The following is a 22,065-nucleotide window of genomic DNA, read 5'->3' as shown; positions in this document are numbered from 1 at the left end:
CACCCCCTGCAGCCCAAGGCACAGTTGCCCACCCTCACTCACTTTATTTATTAAAAATATATACTGCTTTGTCGTTTTAAAAAAGTATGAAAAGTAGTGGTTTGCGGCAATAAAACTCTACAATAAAAGACATTTAAAACGTTAAACACATACACCAGCTAACCATTCTGGTTGTATTCTTAGCTGGGGGAATAGAAAAGGTTTTCATCAGCCGTTTAATAGTTGGCCCAGAATTCCCAGTGGCAGAGAGTTCCATAGGACTGGGCCGTGTCACTGAAGGCTTGGTTTCTCATTGTTACCAAGTGGGTCTTGCCAACGACGCTCCTGCAGGTGATCTCAGTGGTGTTATAAGGTACTGGGTGGTCCCTGAGGCACCATGGCACTAAGTTGCTCAGGGCTTTGGAAATGAAGGCAAGCCCTTTGCACTCTCCAACCTGGCTGGGGAGTAGAAGGCTACTCTCCTTTCCTCAGCTGCCCTCAGACCCAGGATCTCCTCAGGCTGGATTAACCATTAAGCAAAACAAGCACCCGCTTAGGGTATCAAGGGGGCACCACATAAATTTCCCATTTCCTGATTTTTAACATTGTCACCAATTGCTCAGCTGAGCATTGATAGTCAGTTGAAGTCGTCTAAAAATCCCTACAGAACAAGGCAGGTGCCTTATCATTACCAAGTATAGAAACGTGTGGTGCAAGGTTCATTTTGGTCTTCAGTTCGTTTTTTATTGAAAGATTTTCATGGATAACAAAGGTACATATAACATTTTCAAATTCTAGAGCCCTTTTTACAGGTCAGTTACATTTGGAGTGCAGCTGCTGCCAAGGATGAGTGTAGAAAGAAGGGGGATAATGATATTTCATTATGTGCAGTTGTGTGGTTTTTTTCAATAAAGTTTTATTTGGTTTTACAAGTTGATTCACGCACACACAAAAATTCTTGTCTTGCAAATATTAAAATTATAACAAGATTCTTCCAAATCTTAGGACTTCCCCCCTCCCCTTCACGAGTTCTTTAAATACCTTTGTAAACTGCATATTATAAATTCATCCAAATTACTGTCCTCCATTATATCCAAAGTCTTTGTGACACTGCAATAGTTATTTAAAGCCTGCCAAAGGGTTCAAGTGTTTACAGAGTTCTTTTAGATACAGTCTGAATTCTCTGCTGAAGTTTTGATCTTTCTGATTTTCCCGGTCAGTCTTGCCATCTCTGCATAGTTTCATCTGCCAGGCCGCTTTTATAGGTACTATCAGCCTTTCAAGTCTGGGCAAACATCCTTGCAGCAGCAGCAGCAGCAGCCCACACGAACAGTCTTTTGTGCAGTTTTGTGTCAGGTGAGTAGGTTCTTGAGGATCTGCTCAAATATTTTGCAATTAGAGGACATTTATCAAATGAAGTGAAAGTATACCAGATTAAAACATTATTTTCCATCTTACTGTAGGTTTTATTTCGAAAAGTAAAATTGTACAGATTATTGTTTATATTTTGAACTAGATATTTATGGGGGCACCAAAATCTTTTCAGGGACTCCAAAAGTATTAATTCCGCCCGGAATCTCCTCCAAGGTCAGGAGCATCGGGGGCTCCTTCCTCAGCGGCAAGGGAGGGGCTGGCTCTCAGGCTCCCCAGGAAGGGATGCGGCCCTGGGCAGCAAACAGCTCCTTGGACGTGCCAAGGATCTGGGAGAAGCAGGTACCAAACGGAGCCCTGCTGCTTGGAGCCTCCTTTGGTCCCGGGAGTCCCCCACCTTGCATGTGGCCCTGCGCTCTTCTGCAGGTGGGCCAGCCAGCCCCTTCCCTGTTCCCTCGTTTCTATGGGAACTGGCCGGGACAATCGGGGGTGGGGCCTCCCCGCCTTTCGCCTGCGAGGAGCTCGGCGCCCGGGAGGCAGAGGGGCAGCATGGCGAGCAGGTTCGGGCTTCTTGGGGTGACTTGCAAGAGTCGCGCTCGCTGAGTTCTCCGCTCGGCCGTCTCCGGGCTGGCCCGAGGAAGCCCCTCGGGGCAGGCGGGGATTCGGAGCCGCTCCCGGGGCTTGCGCTTGTCTTTAGGCGACGGGGCGCGCCCAGAGCTGGCTTGAGCGGCGCTGGCAAATCTGCAAAGGGGGTCGGGAGCAGCGGGGCCGGCTACGGAGCAGCGACTGGGATGGCTGGAGGAGGGAGGGGGCGCCAGGTGCGCGTGGAAAGGGAGGGGTCTGGTGTTCAGGAGCCCGAACACCCACCCGCCCCGCGCGCAGTACAGTTCTGCCTGGTCAGATCTGATTTCCAGGGTTTGCCTGTTCGCGAGGGGCCCTCCATCACTCCTGCATCAATGGGGGGGTTAGACTAGATGGCCCTTGGGGTCCCTTCCAGTTCCACCCTTCTGTTCTGTGATTCCATGAGCATCTGATCTCGCCATGGACGGCTTTCTCTCCTGCCGTTTGCATTGGCCCAGGGGCGCCCGGGCTGGTGGTTCCAGTTCCGTTGGCCCCGGCCAGCCGAGGCCTTTCTCGACGGCGGCCGCCCCTTCCATGGCCAATTTGCCCCTCACAGGGCCGGATTTATGTTTGACGGGGCCCTCAGCTCCTGAAGATAATGGGGCCCTTTATATATCCAACTGTCCTTTGTCAACAACAGATTGTCGCTGTTTTTTGTGTTGAATATATGCCATGCAACCTGTCCATGCAGAATGCAGGCACCCTATATATTGAAATGAGCAAACTAGTGATATTTGAGGGAGCAGGGAGAGCCATTACGTACATCATAGGAGCCAACACAACACAACACAAAACACTGTTGCTGTATGTAGGTTTTATTTTATTTCTTTTTTATCTTATATTTTATCTCTATTTTTTGTGGGGCCCCCAAGAGAGTGGGGCCCTAAACTATGGCTTGTTTAGCTTAAACGTAAATCCGGCCCTGGCTCCTCAGCAAAGGAAGGCAACCTTGCTGCGCGTTCCTGGCCTTCCTAGAGCCGTCGGAGCCCCGAGGGGCGGCCTGGGCTGCGGTGCGGACTGGGGACGCGGCTCTTCCTCCCTCCCTCCCTCCCTCCCTCCCGCAGCACGTTCGGGAAACTGTGGCAGGAGTCCCGGGTGGCCCTGAAGGAGCTTCTGGCGCAGGAGCTGCCGGCGCAGCCGACGAAGCCGGAGCGGAACCGGGCGGTGTTCTTCCACACGGTGGCCACTCTCTACCTGCGCTACATTCAGACGGCGCGGCGCCTCGAGGTTTGCTACGACCAGATGGTGCAGCCGCAGAAGCGCCTGGTGCTGCGGCCTCTGCTGGAGGGCGTGCTGGGCCGCATCCTGGAGCTCAAGCAGGAGCTCGTGGAGCTGGACCTGTCCGAGTACCACTACATGGACCAAGTGCTGGAGGAGCTCAAGCTGACGCCGGTCAGTCCCGGGCTGGCAGCGGGGGGCGGGCGGAGTGCGGCGGGGAGAGATCCTGTGGGGGTCGTCCTTGCCCTCCTTCCAGGGCCCCATAAGAAAGACCCCTGCTCTGCTCTCCTAGGCGTGGCCTGAAAGGAAGAGCCTCGAAGGAGCCCCTCTCCCGAGGGCTGGGCGAATCTCAGGCTGCCTTTCGCGACAAATAGGCGAGGTTCTGGTCCTCCTCGTGGTTTAGGCCGGGAAGGGCTGGAAGAGCGGGAGAAGGTGGTCTGGGCGGGGCTACTGGCCAAAGGAGGGGGGGTTCTCAAGAAGGGGTGGCGGGAGAAAGGGGTGCCTCGAGCACAGTGGCATCCGGGGAGACGGTTTGCGCAGGCTACGCTAAGGGGAGCTGGTCCCCTCCTCTCGGGACCCTTCCTGCCGTCCGCGGTGCCACCGGTTGCAACAGGGGGAAGGGACTGCTCCGTGCAGCCCACCCCCGACGGCGGGACGCTCCCTCCGCGGAGTCTGCGTGGCGCTGACCTTGATGCCATTTCTGTGCCAGGAAAAGCCTTGTTTCTCGAGGCCGTTTAAATCTTCCGTAAGCTGCTTTTAAAGTGATTAAAGCTGGCTTTAATTCGACTTTTACGCTGCTCATTTATATGTATCCCGGCGTTTCGTGGCCGCCTTTCGGGGCTCTGTTGCCATTTTAACCCTTTGTCAGCGGCCGAAAAGCAGGGTAGAAATCAGGGTAGTAACCGAAACCGCAGGCCGCGTTTGCAGCACGTGGGGCGCGTTTGGACGAGCCACCTCCAGGGTCCAGCCGGCCTGGGACTCCGCGGAAGAGGGGCGCCACCAACCCCCTCCCGCCCCCATCTCCCCCCTCTTTGCAGGCGGACATGGAGGTCCCCATTCCCAAGTACTTTCTCCTCGAGCGCGCCAAGATCCTCCAGGACCGCCAGGACCTGTTGACCGGGCTCATGAGTCAAATGGGGCCCACCAAGAGTCAAGTGGGGTCCGCCGTGAGTGCCCCCTCCCTGGGAACGGGCGTCTGATCGGGCGAAGGGCTCCTCCTGGCGCTGCCGGTGCCAGGCTGGGCTTGGACCCGAGGAGGAGGGGAGGGCGGCTCTGCAGGTTTTTCCTGGGGGGCGCCTGGCGCAGGGCCCAGACCGCGGGAGCTTTCTGCACTCGCTCACGCCCTGCCCGGCCGGGATCCTTGCCCTCCGGTTCCTGGAGGAGCCCGGCGTGGCGGCCAGCGGCGTCCGACGGCGCCCTGGGCTGGGACTTCCAGTGGCGGGCGCTGGCGCCCCGTCTGAAAAGGGCTGCCCCCTTCCCCCAGCCTCCGCGGCCCAGCATGCCGCGGGAGGAGGCGGTGCGGCTGATCCAGATGGCCGAGCGGATGCGCCAAGGCCGCCTGCGCGCGCGCTTCATGTGGGAGATCCGGAGGGACGAGGAGCGCGAGAGGAAGGTGCGCGAGAGCGGCTTCTATGAGCCCAACCGAGACGTGGCCGCCATCACCATCCAGAAGGTGAGGGGGGGCATTGCCTCCAGGGAGGAGGGGGGGGCTGTTCCCCAAGGACTGTTCCCCTAGGACCACAAGGCGAGGAACGCCCGTTCTGGTTGGAGGCTAGGACGGATCCTGGAGAGAGGCGGGGTGGCCTTTCGAGGCGAGGGGGCGCAGACTTCCCTCTTCCCCAGCGCAAAGAGACAGAACTAGCCTCCCCTGCCTTACTCCGCCGCTCTCCAGCTGCGACTCAAGGCGCTGGCGCCGTCGGGGATGTGGTGGTTATGTTGACACCAGCTTAATCCGAAGGCCGAAGTCATGAATGTAGCCGAGGGACGCGCGTTGATTCCCCAAACCCACCTTGTCCCAAAGCTTTGCCTTCCGCTTTCCGCCCACCAACATGTTGTAGAAAGGCGCCTTGCGGGCCTTTTCTTTTGGCGCGATGCTGCGCTGAAATATGGCGAGGCGGGTGTCCTCTTGGGGGAGTCGAGTGTCAAACTGTGGGGCGCCTCATTGAACTGAGTTGTTCTTCGAAGTGGGCTTTCATAGGCTCGTGGTGGTTGCCCCCCACCTCACGCCCCACGAGCCTGGGCGGATGAGCTCCTTGGTCAGTGCGGAGCGCAGTCCGGGTGTGTTCCGATTCATGTCCCCTCTTCCTCTTCCTCCAGATCTGGAAAGGGTGCGTGCAGCGACGACTCATTAAACTATCCCGGCAGATGGAGATGGTCTTCCTTGGCATGGTGAGCCCGCGCCTCGCCCCCTGTGCCGGACTCTTGCCCTTGGCGCTACGGCCCTCCCGCCCCTTTCTCCAAGTACCGCTGTCCGGCCGGCCGGCTTGGAGGGCGCGGCCCCGACGGGGCGGGACGAGGGGTCGCCACTGGGACCGCCTTCCCTTCCCGCCGGGGCCAGCTCGGCTCCTGCGCCGGGAGCGGCTTAGCCGAAGCCCCGCAGGAGGGTTTCGAGGACCGCCTCGGGGATGGCGCGGGCCTGGCGCAGGAGGGGAGGGACGGAGGGAGGGCGCGCGGCCTTGCTAACCCCGCGCTTCTCGCCCCGGCGCGGCCCGGGCAGCCCAAGGCGCGTCCGTCTCCTGCGCCAAGCGGGGGTCTCTCCGTGTCCCCCCCGTCCCGTTTCCGCCGGGGCTCTTCCCGCCTCCTCCCCCCATTAGCGAGTGTTTAGTTCAGCGTTTTAAATAATTGTGTCCTCGGAATGATATTTAAAATCCATTTGGGGGGCAATGAGGCGGGAAAGTGCCTGGGCGCCGCGGCCGCTGCCGGGCAAGGAGGCGCCGCGCGCGCATATTACAAACTCATTACGGGGTAATTTACACGGCCGCGCTCGGCGCCCGCCTCCCATCTCGCCTAATGGCCTCGCCTGTGCCGTCGTCTCTCTCCCTCCCTCCGGCTCGGCGTGGGGCTGGGGGGGGGGAGGGAAGGTCGCCCCCCCAGCTGCTCACTGCCCACCCCGCGCAGGAGCTGGAGCCGGAGCTGGCGGGCCCCACGCCGGCCCTGATCCGGGCGCAGCTGGGCGAGGAGCTGCGCCGCATGCGCCAGGCGGACTACGAGGCCGAGTACCAAGTGGCGCTCGACAACATCCGCGACACCATCTACGAAGTGGAGGGGCCCAGCATGTGCGAGGCGCTCAAGGACCAGCTGCGCCAGTGGTTCATCGAGTGCCGGTGAGCAGCAGAGAGAGGGCAGGCAGCCCAGGAGAGCCCCGAGGGGCCCGGGAAAGAGCGGGAGGCCCCTGGGTCCAAGGCTGCACTGAGCCTGTTAGTGCCAGAAGGAACAGGGGAAACCTGCAAGCAAAACATGAGCAGGAGAGGCAGTCTCCAGCCATTTCTAGCTCGCTAATTTAATCCTTTTTTAAAGCCATCCATAATAATAATAATAATAATCCCTTCTGACTGGATTGTTCCAGCCACTCTGGGCAGCTTCCAACTGTTAACAGAGAAATCTGAGGGCTCCCTTGGACAAAAACCAAGGACACCAGCCAGGAAGACCAGAGCAAAACAGCAGCCAGTCGGCTTGGTCTTGATTGAAGACTGTGAGACAGGACTCCCACCTGCCACCAGGTGGAACAAGATGGAAGCCCCAAACAAAAGTGAACCCAAACTTTTATTAGATGCTAATCCCCATGTTACACCCCAAACTACATCACTAATACATCACGGTTACATCATGAAACGGGAGGTCTGGTGGCCGTAATCTGGGCGTCCTGGACCCTGCCCCATGGTTCCCCTTGCCCTCCACCAAACGCCCATCAAGTGTAACAAAAGAGATACAGTATTTACATCTCCCTGTTTCCCGGCCAAGTTAATCACACCCTTTTGTCTCCATCTGGGTTTGTTATTTCTGGCATGGCTACCTGTCTGGCACTCAGGTATCAGGAGGCCAGGGATTATCCCTCAGGCAGAGCGGCTGCTGAGCAGCTGAGCTCTGAAGTTTTCCCAGTGAGCCAGTACAGAGATACACTTATCAGTGAATTCTTACATTTGGTATCCTGCAGCCAAGGGCCTTTGAACAGATGATGATGATGATAATAATAATAATAATAATAATAATAATAATAATAATAATAATAATAATTTATTATTTGTACCCCGTTCATCTGACTGGGTTTCCCCAGCCACTCTGGGCGGCTTCCATAGAAACCAAAAATACACTAAAATATCACAGATTAAAAACTTCCTTGAACAGGGCTGCCTTAAGATGTCTTCTGAATGTCAGGTAGTTATTTATCGCTTTCACATCTGATGGGAGGGCGTTCCACAGGGCGGGCGCCACTACCAAGAAGGCCCTCTGCCTGGTACCCTGTAGCTTTGCTTCTCGCAATGAGGGAACCGCCAGAAGGCCCTCGGCGCTGGACCTCAGCGTCCGGGCAGAACGATGGGGGTGGAGATGCTCCTTCAGGTATACTGGGCCGAGGCCGTTTAGGGCTTTAAAGGTCAACACCAGCACTTTGAATTGTGCTCGGAAACGTACTGGGAGCCAATGTAGGTTTTTCAAGACCGGTGTTATATGGTCTCGGCGGCCGCCCCCAGTCACCAGTCTAGCTGCCGCATTCTGGATTAGTTGAAGTTTCCGGGTCACCTTCAAAGGTAGCCCCACGTAGAGCGCATTGCAGTAGTCCAAGCGGGAGATAACCAGAGCATGCACCACTCTGGCAAGGCAGTCCGCGGGCAGATAGGGTCTCAGCCTGCGTACCAGATGGAGCTGGTAAACAGCTGCCCTGGATACAGAAGATAGGAAGAAACAGTGATGAAGTGTTTTGTGGGGACAAATCACAAAAGTGATGGTGCTGATTTTGGTAGTGGGCTGCATGTGTATGATATCTGTTGGAGGGGCATCCTCCACAACCTATACATAAATTCCTGCAACAGAACATACATAAAACAATAAAACCATAAACCTTCCAGTAGCACCTTAAAGACCAACTAAGACTTAGTTGGTCTTTAAGGTGCTACTGGAAGGAATTTTTTTTGTTTTGACTATGGCAGACCAACACGGCTACCTATCTGTAACCATAAACCTTAAAAAGCTTCCCTGTGCAGTGCTGCCTTCAGATGTCTTCTAAAAGTCATCTCCTTGCCAGTGGATGGGAGGGCGTTCCACAGGGTGGGGGCCACTACGGAGAAGGCCCTTTGGTGGCTATAGGTGCTGGTAGTTCCATAAGGGCTATCTGTTACCTGTCCTAAATCTCCCCAGCGGTAGCCCCCCTCCCGCAAGGGACGAGCTGGTTGGCTCCTCTCAGCGGACCATTGATGTTCACCCCCCCCCCATTCTGCCTCCCACAGCGACCTGGTTGGCTCCTTCCCCGACTACCCTGATGAGCAGATGGGGGGCTGCACTGTCCTCTTTGCTCAGAAGACCCCTGAAGAGGTATTGGATGGAAGGGCTGAAGAGGGGAGGGGGCTTGCAGTGTCCCTCTGCCCTTGAGAAAGAGCCTCCTGGAGGCTGCCACCCCCCCCCAAGATACCCTCACTCCCTCCCAAGTCCATTCCTCTTGGAGTCACACAGATTCTCCCCGCAGGTGCAGAATGAGCTGGAGCTGGCCGAACTGAAGGCAGAAAGCAAGAAGAAGGAGAAGAAGAAGGAGGAGAAAGACAAAGGGGAGAAGGAGAAAGGGAAGGAAAAGGAGAAAGGGAAGGAGAAAAAGAAAGCGGTGAGGAGTGGGGGGGGGTTCCCTGCCCTGGCTGAACTCTTGGAGTCCATCTGCTCCCTGAGAGCCCACAGGGCAGAGTCCCCAGCCCACCTGTGCAGGGCTGGGGGACACAACTTAGGGGTCTGCAACCCTGCTAACGTGCTGGGTTTGAGGTTCTCCTCAGGAGGAAGACGAAGGCCTGCTGCTCCACCCCTCCAAGTTCCTGCCAACCATCAACCAGGGCTACCTGCGCTACACAGGTGAGGCAGGGCAGAGGGCAGCCCAGTGTGGGAGGGAAGGGGTTGACAGCAGGGGGCTCTTGGGCCACTTCGACAGGCAAAGCTGCCAGCAGTGGGTCAATGCAGTGCCCATTGCATGGGGGGGGGCAGAAGGAGCCCACTCAGTGCCAGACTAAACCCTGTTGAGGCCCCTAGGCAGTCAACATCTCAGGGCAAATTATCTCCAAATACACGCTTGATTTTACCAACCAACAACTGGATGACACAAAACAGACAGTATCTTTTGATCCTTAGTCTCGGGGCCCCTAAAAGGCAGGGGCCCACAGGCTGGGGCCTACTCTGCCTATTTGTAATCTGGCTCTGAGCCCACTCCATGAGGACAAGCGGGCATCGTGGATACTCCAGGAGCTCCACACCCAGCCCAGGGCAGCAGAGCACCCCACCCCAGACGTGGCTAGGTGTTGGGCCAATCACAAGATCCCTGCATTGTTGGGGTTGGACCAGATGACCCTTAGGGGCCCCTTCCAAATCTGCAGTTCCATCACTGAGCCCCAGACATCCCTCCACGGTTCCTTCTGGCCCAGACCTCCTGTCCTCAAGTGGGCACTGACTGCAGCCATCATGGCAAGCTGGGCAGGGCTGCTGGGCATGGTGAGGGCTGGGGGTGGGGAGCATGGGGACATCACCACTTCCTGACACCCCCCCCCCAAGGCTGCTGGAGTGACCAGGATGAGGTCATCAACTTTGAGCAGCGCTACCAGGAGGACCTGATCAAGGTGGACAAGCGGAAGGAGGTGGAGGAGGAGATACGGCTGCAGGTGGGTGCCCAGGTGGAGGGGCAGGCCTTGTCCTCAAAAATTCCAGGGGCCACAGAAGCTGGGCCCCTGCAGCCCTTTTCTGAGGCCCCCTCCCCTCCTTTCCCTTCCCCTGCTCAGGTGGATGAGCTGATGCGACAGGAGCTTCAGCAGCTCAAGCTGGCCATTGACCAGGAAGTAGCAAGGCCGGTCAAGGCCAAGGCCAAGAAGAGTGCCAAGGTCAGTGCAGGGGGGAGAGGCCTTTTATCCAAGGAGCATCCCCTGGGGGGGGCAATGAAGGAGGAGCCTGTCCTTTCTGCCCCCCATTCACCTGCCCAGAGCTGCAGAACAACTTTTTCTGAGTTGTTGGTTTTTTTTGAGCAGAAAAAGGGAAAGAAAGGGAAAAAGGAGAAGGACCTGACACCAGACAGGTAGGTCCCCCTCTCTTCCTCCCCCCCCATTCCTCCTGGCCATGCTGAAGGTGTGACTCCTGGGTAGGTGGGGGTGCTGGGGGCACATGGTGTGCCTGTGGGATGTGAAACACAAGAGCAGTCAAGTACAACATTCCTAGAGTGAACATGTTTACACATGGGGAGGAATGTTTGTCCAGCCAGCAGGTAAACTTCCTGTTTCCTTCTGGGCTGGGACACACTTCCTCTGCATGTGACGAGAGGTGGGTGTGGCCTCACCTGTGCAGGTAATGACAACAGCACAGGGCAGGGCAGCCATCTCTCTTTTGACTACATGCATCGAAGAAGCAACATCTGCTTAGCCAAAAATGCTCTCTTGGAGAGTACAAAGGGACTGTTTCTTTATGGGATAGTTTCCAGGTGTATGTTACTTTTTTAAGCTAAGTCTGCCTTCTGGGATCTGATTGTGAACAGAATGTGAGTAAAACTCTTTTTATACTTTTATAGAAGACTGTGTCATGTCTTATCTTTTATGAGGGAATAAGGGGAAAATACCCGAACAGTTATTATAGAGGCTTAAGCAAGTCTGTGCAAATACATCCGCTGTGAGTTTAAAAGGGGGAATGTTACTCTGCTAAATTGTGAACTTGTTTACACAAGTTGGAAAGGCTATAATCAAACAATATATCCTCTCCTGCATCCCTGAATATTCCCACAGTGCCATGGGGTCAGAGGCATACAAAAAGTGGGTGCAGTGGATGTGATCCGCCCCGGATGCCATCCCTGAAGGAGGGTGACATCGCCATGGGCAGCGCCCCTCCGGGATGCTCCCTGCTGCCGATGCCCCCCCCCCCAGGATGCCGCTGCTAGCTCCACCTCTGCTCATCCCTATGGGCAATTCACCATCCCAGGTGCCCAAGAGGCTTCCTCTGTTACTGCATGGGATTGGCCTACACTTTTCTGCTTTGCCTTGGAATGGCTAGGAGCCCGATTGCTCACCTGTGTGCTCCCCGAGACTCTCCTCTGCTCTGGGCACCTTGGCAGAGAGCGCAAGAGACAGGAAGGGGTGCAGATACAGCTCCTTTCCAAGCGAGCCTATAGATGTCTCTGCTTGCAATAAGCTCCAGGGGCCTTCTGGCAGTTTCCTCCCTGCGAGAAATGAGGTTGCAGGGAATGAGGCAGAGGGCCTTCTCGGTGGTGGTGCCCACTCTGTGGAACACCCTCCCAGCCGATGTCCATGAGATGAGTAACTATACAGCCTTTAGAAGACATCTGAAGGCAGCCCTGTATCGGGAAGTTTTTAATGCTTGACATTTTATTATGTTTTTATATGTGCTGGAAGCCGTCCAGAGTGGCTGGGGAAACCCAGCCAAATGGGAAGCGTATAAATAATAAAACTATTATTATTATTATTATTAATAATAATAATAATAATAATAATAATAATAGTAGCTAGTAGCCACGAAGTTTCCTGTAACCTCACTTCTCGCAGTGAGGGAACTGCCAGAAGAACCTCAGAGGAGGACCTCAGTGTCTGGGCTGAGCAGTGGAGGTGAAGGACATCCTCTGCTCCAGGAATTTCTCTAATGACATCTTAAAGCCACCGATGTTTCCTCCTGCAGGAGTGATGGTTTTTAACAAAATTAATTTGCCCAGGCAGACAAAGGAAGTGATCTCACAGAGTTCTCTTCTCTAGCAAATTTACAGGAAAGCTCTGTGAGTCGCTGCCTGTCTGGCGAAACATGAAATGTTGCTGGGGGATCCCCCCCCCGGCTGAGCCTTGCCTCCCACCGCTCTGTCCCTCAGGACCCTCGAGTCCCTCTATGAGGAGCTTGTGCGCGAGGGCATCATTAAGAAGCCACAGAAGGTGCATCTGGCCGATTACACAGGTGAGTCATCTTGCCTTCCACCCTGACTTTATTTCTCCACGGAACTCAAGGTGGCATCCATGGTTCTCCCTCTCTGCCTTTAATCCTCACAACTGTGGGATGTGAAACACAATAGCAGTCAAGTACAACATTCCTAGAGTGAACATGTTTACACATGGGGAGGAATTTTTGTCCAGCCAGCAGGTAAACTTCCTGTTTCCTTCTGGGCTGGGACAGATTTCCTCTGCATGTGACTAGAGATGGGTGTGGCCTCACCTGTGCAGGTAACGACAAAAGCATAGGACAGGGCAGCCATCTCTCTCTCCTTGACTACATGCATTGAAGAAGCAACATCTGCTTAGCCAAAGATCCTCTCTTAGCCTCCAGCCAAGGTACCTTAACCTGAGGTACCACTGTATATGTTACTTTTCTAAGCTAAGTCTGCCTTCTGGGATCCAGTTGTGAACAGAATGATGTGTGAGTAAATCTTTTTTATACTTTTATAGAAGACTGTGTCGTGTCTTATCTTTTATGAGGGAATAAGGGAAAAATACCAGAACAATTATTATAGAGGCTTTAGCAAGCCTGAGCAAACGCATCCACTGCAAGTTTAAAAAGGGGAATGTTATTCTGCTAAATTGTGAAACTTGTTAACACAAGTTGGAAAAGCTATAATAATAAAAAATATCCTCTCCTGCATCCCTGAACATTCCCACAACAACCACCCTGCGAGGTAGGTTAGTTCGAGAGGCAGCAAGCCGCCCAAAGTCTCCCAGGGAGCTTCATGGCAGAGGGGGATTTGAACCTTGGTCTCTCCCAGGTCCTAGTCCCACACTCTAACCCAGGCATGTCCAAGAGATGGTGTAGTGGTTAGAGCAGGCATAGGCAAACTGGGCCCTCCAGATGTTTTGGGACTACAATTCCCATCATCCCTAGCTAACAGGACCAGTGGTCAGGGATGATGAGAATTGTAGTCTCAAAACATCTGGAGGGCCAAGTTTGCCTATGCCTGCTCTAACCACTACACCATCTCTTGAACATCTCTTGATACAACAGAGCAGCTCCTCCTCCTCCTCTCCTTCCCTCTGCTGCCATTTCTTCGGTTGGACTCCCTCTGGAGGGATATGAGCAAAATCCCCTTTACTCCAGCTCAGCCATGGAATGTGTGCCACTGGGCATGTACAGAGAACTGTTGCTCACAATCTGCCATAGAGTGGTAGGGCTGGAAGGAACCTCCTGGGGGGCTGCTGGGTCCAACCACCACCAACACGAATAGCGGGGCCTGTTTGCCTGACAACAAATGTCCCACCAAACCAACCTTCCAGAGAAGGGAGGGGACTGACAATCCAGAATGCGGCAGCTAGACTGGTGACTGGGAGTGGCCGCCGAGACCACATCACACCAGTCCTGAAAGACTTACATTGGCTCCCAGGGCATTTCTGAGCACAATTCAAAGTGTTGGTGTTGACCTTGAAAGCCCTTGGCTCAGTAGATCTGAAGGAGTGTCTCTACCCCCATCGTTCAGCCTGGACACTCTGAGGTCCATCTCCCGAGGGCCTCATGGCAGTTCCCTTCCTGCAAGACGCCAAGTTACAGGGAACCAGACGGAGGGCCTTCTCAGTGGTGGTGCCCGCCCTGTGGAACGCCCTCCCATCAGATGTCAAGGAAATAAGCAAGTATCTGACTTTTAGAAGACATCTGAAGGCAGCCCTGTTTAGGGAAGTTTTTAATGACTGATGTTTTACTATGCTTTTATATTTGCTGTAAGCCACCCAGAGTGGCTGGGACAACCCAGTCAGATGTGTGGGGTACACAGCATATATTATTATTATTGTTGTTGTTGTTGTTGTTACTTGCTGAGGGCCTGTTCCTCTTGCCTCCCCTTTTCCACACCAGGTGACTTCTGCTACCTGGGCACCTACCTCCGCCAGCAGGAGATCGAGCCAATCCCCTCCACTTCGGATGTGCGCCAGAACATTGCCCTGTATGCTGTCCTGCGCCTGGGTAGGGCAGCAGCCAGTACCCCCATCCCATAATGTACCCCGGGTGTTGCTTCCAGACCGTTGCCTTGGGTCTTGCCCTCTTTCTCTGGGTGTGGAGACCCCCTTTCTCACCTCCCCCCACAGGCTCTCAGGCTGTGCATGAGATGGCCCCCCTGGTGAAGTCCCTCCTCCTGGCCGGTCCAGGGGGGACTGGGAAGAAAATGCTGGTCCACGCCGTGTGCACAGAGACAGGCGCCAACCTTTTTGACCTCTCCCCAAGGAACCTGGTTGGGAAGTACCCAGGCAAGGCCGGCCTTCAGATGATGATCCACCTGGTGTTCAAGGTATGGCCTGGCAGGGAGGGGGCAAGCTCCAGCAGAGGCGGTTTTAGGGGAACGGGGATGGGCCATCAAATTATGGGATCGCACAGGGCGCTGGGGAAATCTAAGAGTCCAAAGTCCTCCGCTGGGTCCTGGCATTGTACCTGGCGAGGGTCACTATAGGGCTGGCTGGAAGGAAAAAGGGGAGCAAGGAAGATTTATTTATTTATCTCATAAAACCTATACACTGCTTGATAGGTATTTGTTATTTCAAAAAACACACCTCATGTGGAAATGTTGTGGATATTAGGAGAGGATATAATCAGTTAAGTTGAGCAATCCAGTCTGGCTTGTCCAGATTGGATTGTTCCTGGTAAATTTCCCCTTTAGTTCCCTCTTAAAAACAATACAGTGGTACCTTGGGTTACAAACACTTCGGGTTACAGACTCCGCTAACCCGGAAGTAGTACCTTGGGTTAAGAAGTTTACCTCAGGATGAGAACAGAAATTGAGTGGCGGCAGCACAGTGGCAGCGGGAGGCCCCATTAGCTAAAGTGGTACCTCAGGTTTGTGGGGAATGTTCAGGGATGCAGGAGAGGATATATTGTTTGATTATAGCCTTTCCAGCTTGTGTAAACAAGTTCACAATTTAGCAGAGTAACATTCCCCTTTTTAAACTTGCGGTGGATGCATTTGCTCAGACTTGCTTAAGCCTCTATAATAACTGTTCTGGTATTTCCCCCCTATTCCCTTATAAAAGATAAGACACGACACAGTCTTCTATAAAAGTATAAAAAAGATTTACTCACACATCATTCTGTTCACAATCGGATCCCAGAAGGCAGACTTAGCTTAGAAAAGTAACATACGCCTGGAAACTATCTCATAAGGAGACAATCCCTTTGTCCTCTCTGGGCTGGAGGCCAAGAGAGCATCTTTGGCTAAGCAGATGTTGCTTCTTCGACGCATGTAGTCAAAAGAGAAAGATGGCTGTTCTGCCCTGTGCTTTTGTCGTTACCTGCACAGGTGAGGCCACGCCCACCTCTACTCACATGCAGAGGAAGTCTGTCCCAGCCCAGAAGGAAACAAGAAGTTGACCTGCTGGCTGGACAAACATTCCTCCCCATGTGTAAACATGTTCACTCTAGGAATGTCGCACTTGACTGCTCTTGTGTTTCACATCCCACAAGGTTAAGAACAGTTGCAGGTTAAGGAGGGACCTCCGGAATGAATTAAGTTTGTAACCAGAGGTACCACTGTAGTGATACGACAGTCTTCTTTTAAAAGTAACAGTAAAGTTTACTTGCGTTCAGGTCACAGTATTGTCCCTAAGGCAGGCTTTAGATGGTAGTTACAGGTACCTGTGTAGAGAAAAGTCTGAGTTGGGCCTGAGAATTAATTAAGCCTTGTGGCTTCCAGCCTCTGTAAGGATGAGCCACATGCTGGTGACTAAGAGCCAGCAGAAAATGGCAAAAGAGCAGCAAAAGAGGAAGATGATTAGCCTTTTGTAGGGTCTGCCAGGGTCATGCCCACCTACCTGGTCACACAGGGAGGATACTCCAGAGCAGGTGTGACAGGAAGTCCTCCTGGCTGGAGCAACATTTTCCTGTGTGTACACTCTAGGAAGACGTGGGTGGTGCTGTGGGTTAAACCACAGAGCCTAGGGCTTTCCGATCAGAAGGTTGGCAGTTCAAATCCCCATGACAGGGTGAGCTCCCGTTGCTCGGTCCCTGCTCCTGCCAACCTAGCAGTTTGAAAGCAAAAAGTGCAAGTAGATGAATAGGTACCGCTCCTGCGGGAAGGTAAACGGCGTTTCCGTGCACTGCTCTGCTTCAACAGAGGCGGCTTAGTCATGCTGGCCACATGACCCAGAAGCTGTACGCCGGCTCCCTCGGCCAGTAAAGTGGGATGAGCGGCGCAACCCCAGAGTCAGTCACGACTGGACCCAATGGTCAGGGGTCCCTTTACCTTTTACACTCTAGGAAACAGGAAATGTTGTGTTTGACTGCTTCAGTGAATGATACATCCCACACCTCAAAGGGGTTTGCAAAAAGATGAGCCTCAGCCCCTTCATGTGCCCCTCTAGCAAAACACAAATGGTTGCTTTTGGCTGCAGCAAAGACCCACACAACCCTCCTCCATCTGGTCAACTTCTAAACGGAGCCTTGGTAGTGGTGGTGCCCCAGGGCTCTGCCATGGCCTTCCTCTCTGGAGACGGAGTGATGCAGCTGCACCAACCCCACCCCAGCCTCACTTTGCAGACCTTCTGGTCCTTAAGGTGGGGGCCACTTTCCAGCATCTGCCCTCAGTTCTTTTTTATGCCCCATGTACTGCAGGTGGCCCGTCTGCTGCAGCCATCCGTCATCTGGGTGGGGGACACAGAGAAGACCTTTTACAAGAAGGTCCCCAAAGAGGAGAAGGAGGTGAGTGAGGTGGGAGAAGATGCCCAGAGGGTGACCGGGGGAGGGTGAACAGTCTTGACAATAATAGCCTTGATGTCCAATAACTTGGAAAAAGCAGGTTGAAGCTGTCTGGAGGCCACCCCAAACTGCTTCCCTGGTGGAGGGGCTCACCACCATCTTTCTCCCTGGCCTGGGGCTAATGGGGTGGCTGCTGCCCCACAGCATGACCCCAAGCGGCTGAAGAAGGACCTGCCCAAGGCGTTGAACCTGCTGAAGGCTGAGGACCGCGTCCTCCTGATGGGAACGTCCAACCAGCCCTACCTGGCGGACATCAAGGGCCTCTGCAAGACCTATGAGAGGATCCTCCTCATCCACCGGCCAGACTATGCCTCACGCTACGGTGAGGAGAGGGGCTGGGGCTGGTTTGGGGGCACAGGGTGTGTTTTGAGAAGGATCCGAACACTCAGCTGGCCTCCGGAAGGCTGTGTCAAATTCCGGGAACAAATCCTGAGCTGCTGGGATGTTGTTTCTTCCTGCCTTGACTGACCTTTGGGCTGCAAAATGACCCCAAGCAGGAGCTTTCATGGGGCTTAAGGACCCCACTAAGGAGGACAGAGGGTAGAGGATGCAAGTCATGGGTGGCCGTGGTCTTGTGAATCATGGACCTGTCATTGCACAGCAGCCCCTTCAGGTCAGGGAAGTTCAGGGAAGTTTTTAATGTGTGACATTTTAATGTATTTTTAATCTTTGTTGGAAGCCACCCAGAGTGGCTGGGGAGGCCCAGCCAGATGGGTGGGGTACAAATAATAAATTGTTATTATTATTGTTATTATTATTTATTATTATGTGGGTCACCCTTGCTGCTTCCAGTATACTTCTGGTCAGAGCTTCCAGAACAGTTCAGCCAAACCACCAGTAACTGTTTTCGGTTTATACATTTTGTAAAATATATACACTGCTTGATTGTTTAAAGAAACATCAAAGTGGTAGAGATGGTACTGGAAAACATTGCATGAAACTATCAAGGAGTTCTGCTTGCTGCATCAGTCCAGGCACCGGGGGGCTGAGGCTGTGAGAGAGAAGGGGGGCTGACAGACCCCCTTCCCCCCTTTCCCCAGTTACGTGGAAGCGGCTGATCGAGAGGCACGGCGGGATCGTCACCAGCACCCTGGACCTCAGTGCGCTGGCGAAGGTGTCGGACGGCTACAGCCAGGGCAGCATGGCTGAGGCGGTGAAGTCCGTGCTGAGCGAGAGGCGCCTCCTGCAGCTCCCCAAAAGGCCGCTGAACGCCGGGGAGCTCCTGCAGATGCTGGCCAGGGCAAACCCCATCTACCCCGCGGAAGAGGCCATGCTCAGGGTGCGTAGCCTGTCCTGCCCCCGCCCCTGGGTGGCTGGCCTCACCCTGAGGCTCCGGGAGAGAAACTCACCAGCCTCTTCCCGTCCCTTTGGGCTGGGGGTGGTCAGACGGGCCCCGTCCCCCCAGTGGAAAAGGGGCCTGAGCTCGGAGATCAGACATGCAGATGTTCTCACATTGCTGGCAGAGCAGGAAAAGAGAAAGGAGGAATAAAAAGAGGGTGAATTTTTTAAAAAGGAGGGTGAATTAAACAAAAATTAAGGAAATGGAAAAACACAAAGAACACAGGAGCCAACTCCTAGGGGCTGAGGGGTCTTCACACACCCCAATTAAATATTTGAGGGGGCTGGGACCCCCCCAAAGTTGCCATTCAAATGGTGTGCTTGCACCGTGTCATGTGATTGATTATGCAGGGCAGGGCTTATCTCTGCCCCCCCCCCCGGCAATATTTTATTCAAATTGGCACCCCTGATTTTAAATATCCCACAAGCATTGGGCCTGAAACATAGAAACACGGAATTGAATGAAATATTTATTGCTAAAAGCTACAAGCCGTCACAATTGGTCGCAATGCCTAAAATACAAATAATTAATTTAAAACGGAACAGCAATGAAGCAAACACAGAGAAATGCGAAAATCACACCTACATAAGTTAAGCACCCCACGTCTCACACTCCCCCTTATGATACTTGCCTTGGTGCCTAGCACTCAACTTACTTGCAGCCAAGGCAAATTTTAGAACCTGTGGAGTAATAAATACGTTATTGCCAGCCAGCAAAATAGAGATTTGCTCAAGGCGAGGTTGGTTGGAGAGAGAGTAAAGGATGTGATCGAGAAATTTTTGTCTAGGCGCAGTGGTGTCTGAACTTTTTTCAAAGAGGGCCAGATTTGATGAAGTGAAGGACCATGGGGGCTGACCAAAGTTGTTGACCTTTTTTAAATTGTAGAGCTTTTTTTAGGGTTGGAGTTGTTGAGCTACGTTAAGGATTGAAGTTGTTGAGGTTTTAATAAACTGCCACAGGGGCTGGATTAAACCGACTGGCTGGCCAGATTAGACCCCTGAAATGGATTTTGGACATGCCTGGTCTAGGGGATGTATATAAAGGGCATCGTAACAAATAGTGGTGTAGAGTTGGACCCAATCCCCTGCAAGGCAGGAATAGGCAGCTGGGATCGAACCTGCAGCCTTGGCCTTATCAGCACCAGGCTCTAACCCACTGAGCTATTGTTCCACCTGCTTTTTCTCTGAGCCCTGCCTTCCTCCACCCCCTTTCCTGAAAGTCTCCCGCCTTCTGGACCTCCTCCTGCAGGATTGGTACAGCAAGACCCCCCTGGGCAAGAAGAAGATGCTGGCCGAACAGGAGAAGCTCAGGGCAGCCGATGCGAAGGACAAGAAGAAGAAGAAGAAGAAATAGGAGGGGAGGGGAGGGGAGGGGAGGGGAGGGGGAAGCAGGCCCTTTGCAGCTGCAGCATAAATGAGTTACGTGCAAAGGCTGGTGTGGCGCACGTGTGTGGGGAAATGGGTGTCTGCAACCCTTAAGTGTGCTCCCGGGAATCATGGAATTGTGGCATTGGAAGGGTCCCCCAAAGCGCATCTAGTCCAACCCCTGTAATGCAGGAATCTCAACTGAAGGACCCATGACAGGTGGCCATCCAACCTCTGCTTAAAAACCTCCCAAGGCAGACAGTGTGTGCAGGGGTCATGGGAGACACGCATGGGTGCAGGATGAGGCCTGGAAAACCTATCATTGGTAGGGGACTCAGCCCACAAGAGAACTGGCCGGTTTCTAATGCTCCTGGGCAGCTGGGCTTCATGGTCCAAAGTGGTGAGCGGGCCTACTGACCACAAGGGGCCCTGGGGGCCAAGGGGTGTCAGTTCAGGGAGTTTGAGGGACAGGGGCTGCCCTACACCGGGAGGTCAGGTCTGATGCATCTCCCTGGCCTTGGAACTCTGCAGAGTTAGGCCTGAAGGACCCCTGGGCTGGAGCTGCTCTGTATCCTTGCTCAGGCCAGACTGATTCGGAAGCTACGTGAAATAGCACTGGGCAGCCCCTGCCCCCCTCCCAGGAGAGTGATCTGGGGCTGACCCTTGAGCCACATCCAGCCCCTGACCTAGTTTGGGGACCTTCCAATTCCATCGATTAAATGGGGAGTCAGGCACAGGGCAATCACAAATCAGCCTGAATCTGCCCCACTCAGTCTGTGCTCTGGAATCTGGCTGGATCCAGTGCACAGCCTAAGCATTTAGCCGTCTCCTGGGGGCTGGGGAGGCACCAGTCTTGTTCTCTGAGAAATTGGCTCTGCAGGGGGGAAGTGGCAAAACTGTCTGGGGGTTGACGTACTGTGTATTGTGATGCCGCCGTTTGGGGTCAAGCAGGGCTCTTAAGCAGGGGGGGGGGCTGCCTACAGAGAGCAGGTCCTCCTCCTCAAGTAGAACATAGAATCTCAGAACGGTAGAGCTGGAAGGGACCTTGAGGGTCATCTAGTCCAGCCCCCTGTAATGCAGGACTCTCTTGCCCAATGTGGAGCTTCGACCCACAACCCTGAGATTCAGAGTCTCGTTCCCTTCTTGGAGCAAGCCAGAAGGCGAGCGGCTCTTGACTTTGCTTGTCGCAGCCGCATGCAGAGAGAAGCTATAATTACAGATTGAGAAAACAACCAAGTTGCTTGTTGCAGTGTGGTGTAGTGGTTAGAGCGTTGGACTAGGACATAGGAGAGAGCAGGGATCAAATCCTGCACTAAAACATGAAGCTCACTGGCTGACCCTGAGTCCCTACCTCTCAGCCTAACCTACCTCACAGGGTTGTTGTGGGGATTAAATGAGGAGGGGGAGAGCCCTGAGGTGCCGCCTTCAGGTCTCTGGAGGGAAAGGTGGGATAGAAATGGAATAAGCCAGTGCAGAGAGGGAAGTTTCTGGGACTAGCCTAACCAGCTGATCTGGTGGCCCTGAGAAAGAGAGAGAGAGAGAGAGAGAAAGAGGGTCAGCCTACGGGGTTGAAGATACAGGGATCGTCTGGAGGCCCCTAACTCTCTCTCTCTTAACATGCCTCTTCTGCAAACTGAGTCGCACTCAAACTGCCAGCCTCTTTCCCCCAGGCTGGAGAAGCAGTTGTGTCACTTTTCAAAAAGGGAGAATGAAATGTTGGGGGAACTTTTGAGGAAAGTGCAGCACTGCTAGTGGAATGAAAGGGGGGTGGACTTGGGAGTGTGTTAAAGGGCACCAGCCGAAGCACCTGCCAAAAAACTTTGCAGAATTGTCCTGCCTGGAGCTCTGGGTGTCCTCTTGCTTCAATCTATTGTGTGCTTGATTGGAAATAAAAGACATGGATGTCCTTAAATAGAACATAGACTCAGTGGTTTCCTTTTGTATCTGAGGACCGCCCCCCCCCCCCGACAGAAGGAGATGGCAGGTCCCTAAGCGGGTAGTAGTAATGATGATGATGATAATAATAATAATAATAATAATAATAATAATAATAATAATAATAATTTACTTCCTTGACATCTGATGGGCGCCACCACCAAGAAGGCCCTCTGCCTGGTTCCCTGTAACCTCACATCTTGCCAGAAGGCCCTCAGAGCTGGACTTCCATGTCTGGGCCGAATGATGGGGACAGAGACACTCCTTCAGGTATACTGGGCAGAGGCCATTTAGGGCTTTAAAGCTCAACATCACGTTGAATTGTGCTTGTAAATGTACTGGGAGCCAATGTAGTTT

The 22,065-nt window shown here is 53.7% G+C and overlaps 2 protein-coding genes across 5 annotated transcripts in view; one reads left to right on the top strand and one right to left on the bottom strand.

Moving 5' to 3' along the window:
- LOC310827696 (uncharacterized protein) overlaps nucleotides 1–22,065 on the bottom strand; it is a 751,453-nt gene that overhangs the window by 351,393 nt on the left and 377,995 nt on the right. The window lies entirely within an intron of this gene.
- Nucleotides 868–21,690, top strand: DRC11L (dynein regulatory complex subunit 11 like). 3 transcript variants are annotated; one of them, XM_083704046.1, is made up of 19 exons: nucleotides 868–1,910; nucleotides 3,036–3,363; nucleotides 4,227–4,355; nucleotides 4,673–4,861; nucleotides 5,506–5,577; nucleotides 6,307–6,512; nucleotides 8,631–8,715; nucleotides 8,867–8,998; nucleotides 9,162–9,237; nucleotides 9,928–10,034; nucleotides 10,152–10,250; nucleotides 10,395–10,441; nucleotides 12,227–12,309; nucleotides 14,185–14,292; nucleotides 14,415–14,614; nucleotides 16,927–17,013; nucleotides 17,215–17,392; nucleotides 18,111–18,349; nucleotides 19,658–21,690. In XM_083704046.1, the coding sequence occupies exons 1-19, from the start codon at nucleotides 1,636–1,638 to the stop codon at nucleotides 19,760–19,762; spliced, it is 2,745 nt and encodes a 914-aa protein (XP_083560172.1). In that variant the 5' UTR covers nucleotides 868–1,635; the 3' UTR covers nucleotides 19,763–21,690. The 3 variants fall into 3 exon arrangements, with proteins under 3 accessions (XP_083560172.1, XP_083560174.1, XP_083560173.1); XM_083704048.1 differs by lacking the exon at nucleotides 18,111–18,349; XM_083704047.1 differs by lacking the exon at nucleotides 14,185–14,292 and having other exon boundaries at nucleotides 19,658–19,822.

This window comes from Podarcis gaigeae (genome assembly GCF_964106915.1).
Source record: "Podarcis gaigeae genome assembly, chromosome: 12".
NCBI classification, from domain to species: Eukaryota; Metazoa; Chordata; class Lepidosauria; order Squamata; family Lacertidae; genus Podarcis; species Podarcis gaigeae.
This window is presented reverse-complemented; position numbering and strand designations above follow the sequence as displayed.

Bases quoted from the DNA above. Each gene is read 5' to 3' on its own strand.
- DRC11L (XM_083704046.1), top strand. From the start codon at position 1,636: ATGCGGCCCTGGGCAGCAAACAGCTCCTTGGACGTGCCAAGGATCTGG. The intron at 5,578-6,306 runs GTGAGCCCGCGC...CACCCCGCGCAG, and splicing joins AGATGGTCTTCCTTGGCATG to GAGCTGGAGCCGGAGCTGGC. The intron at 10,442-12,226 runs GTAGGTCCCCCT...TCTGTCCCTCAG, and splicing joins AAGGACCTGACACCAGACAG to GACCCTCGAGTCCCTCTATG.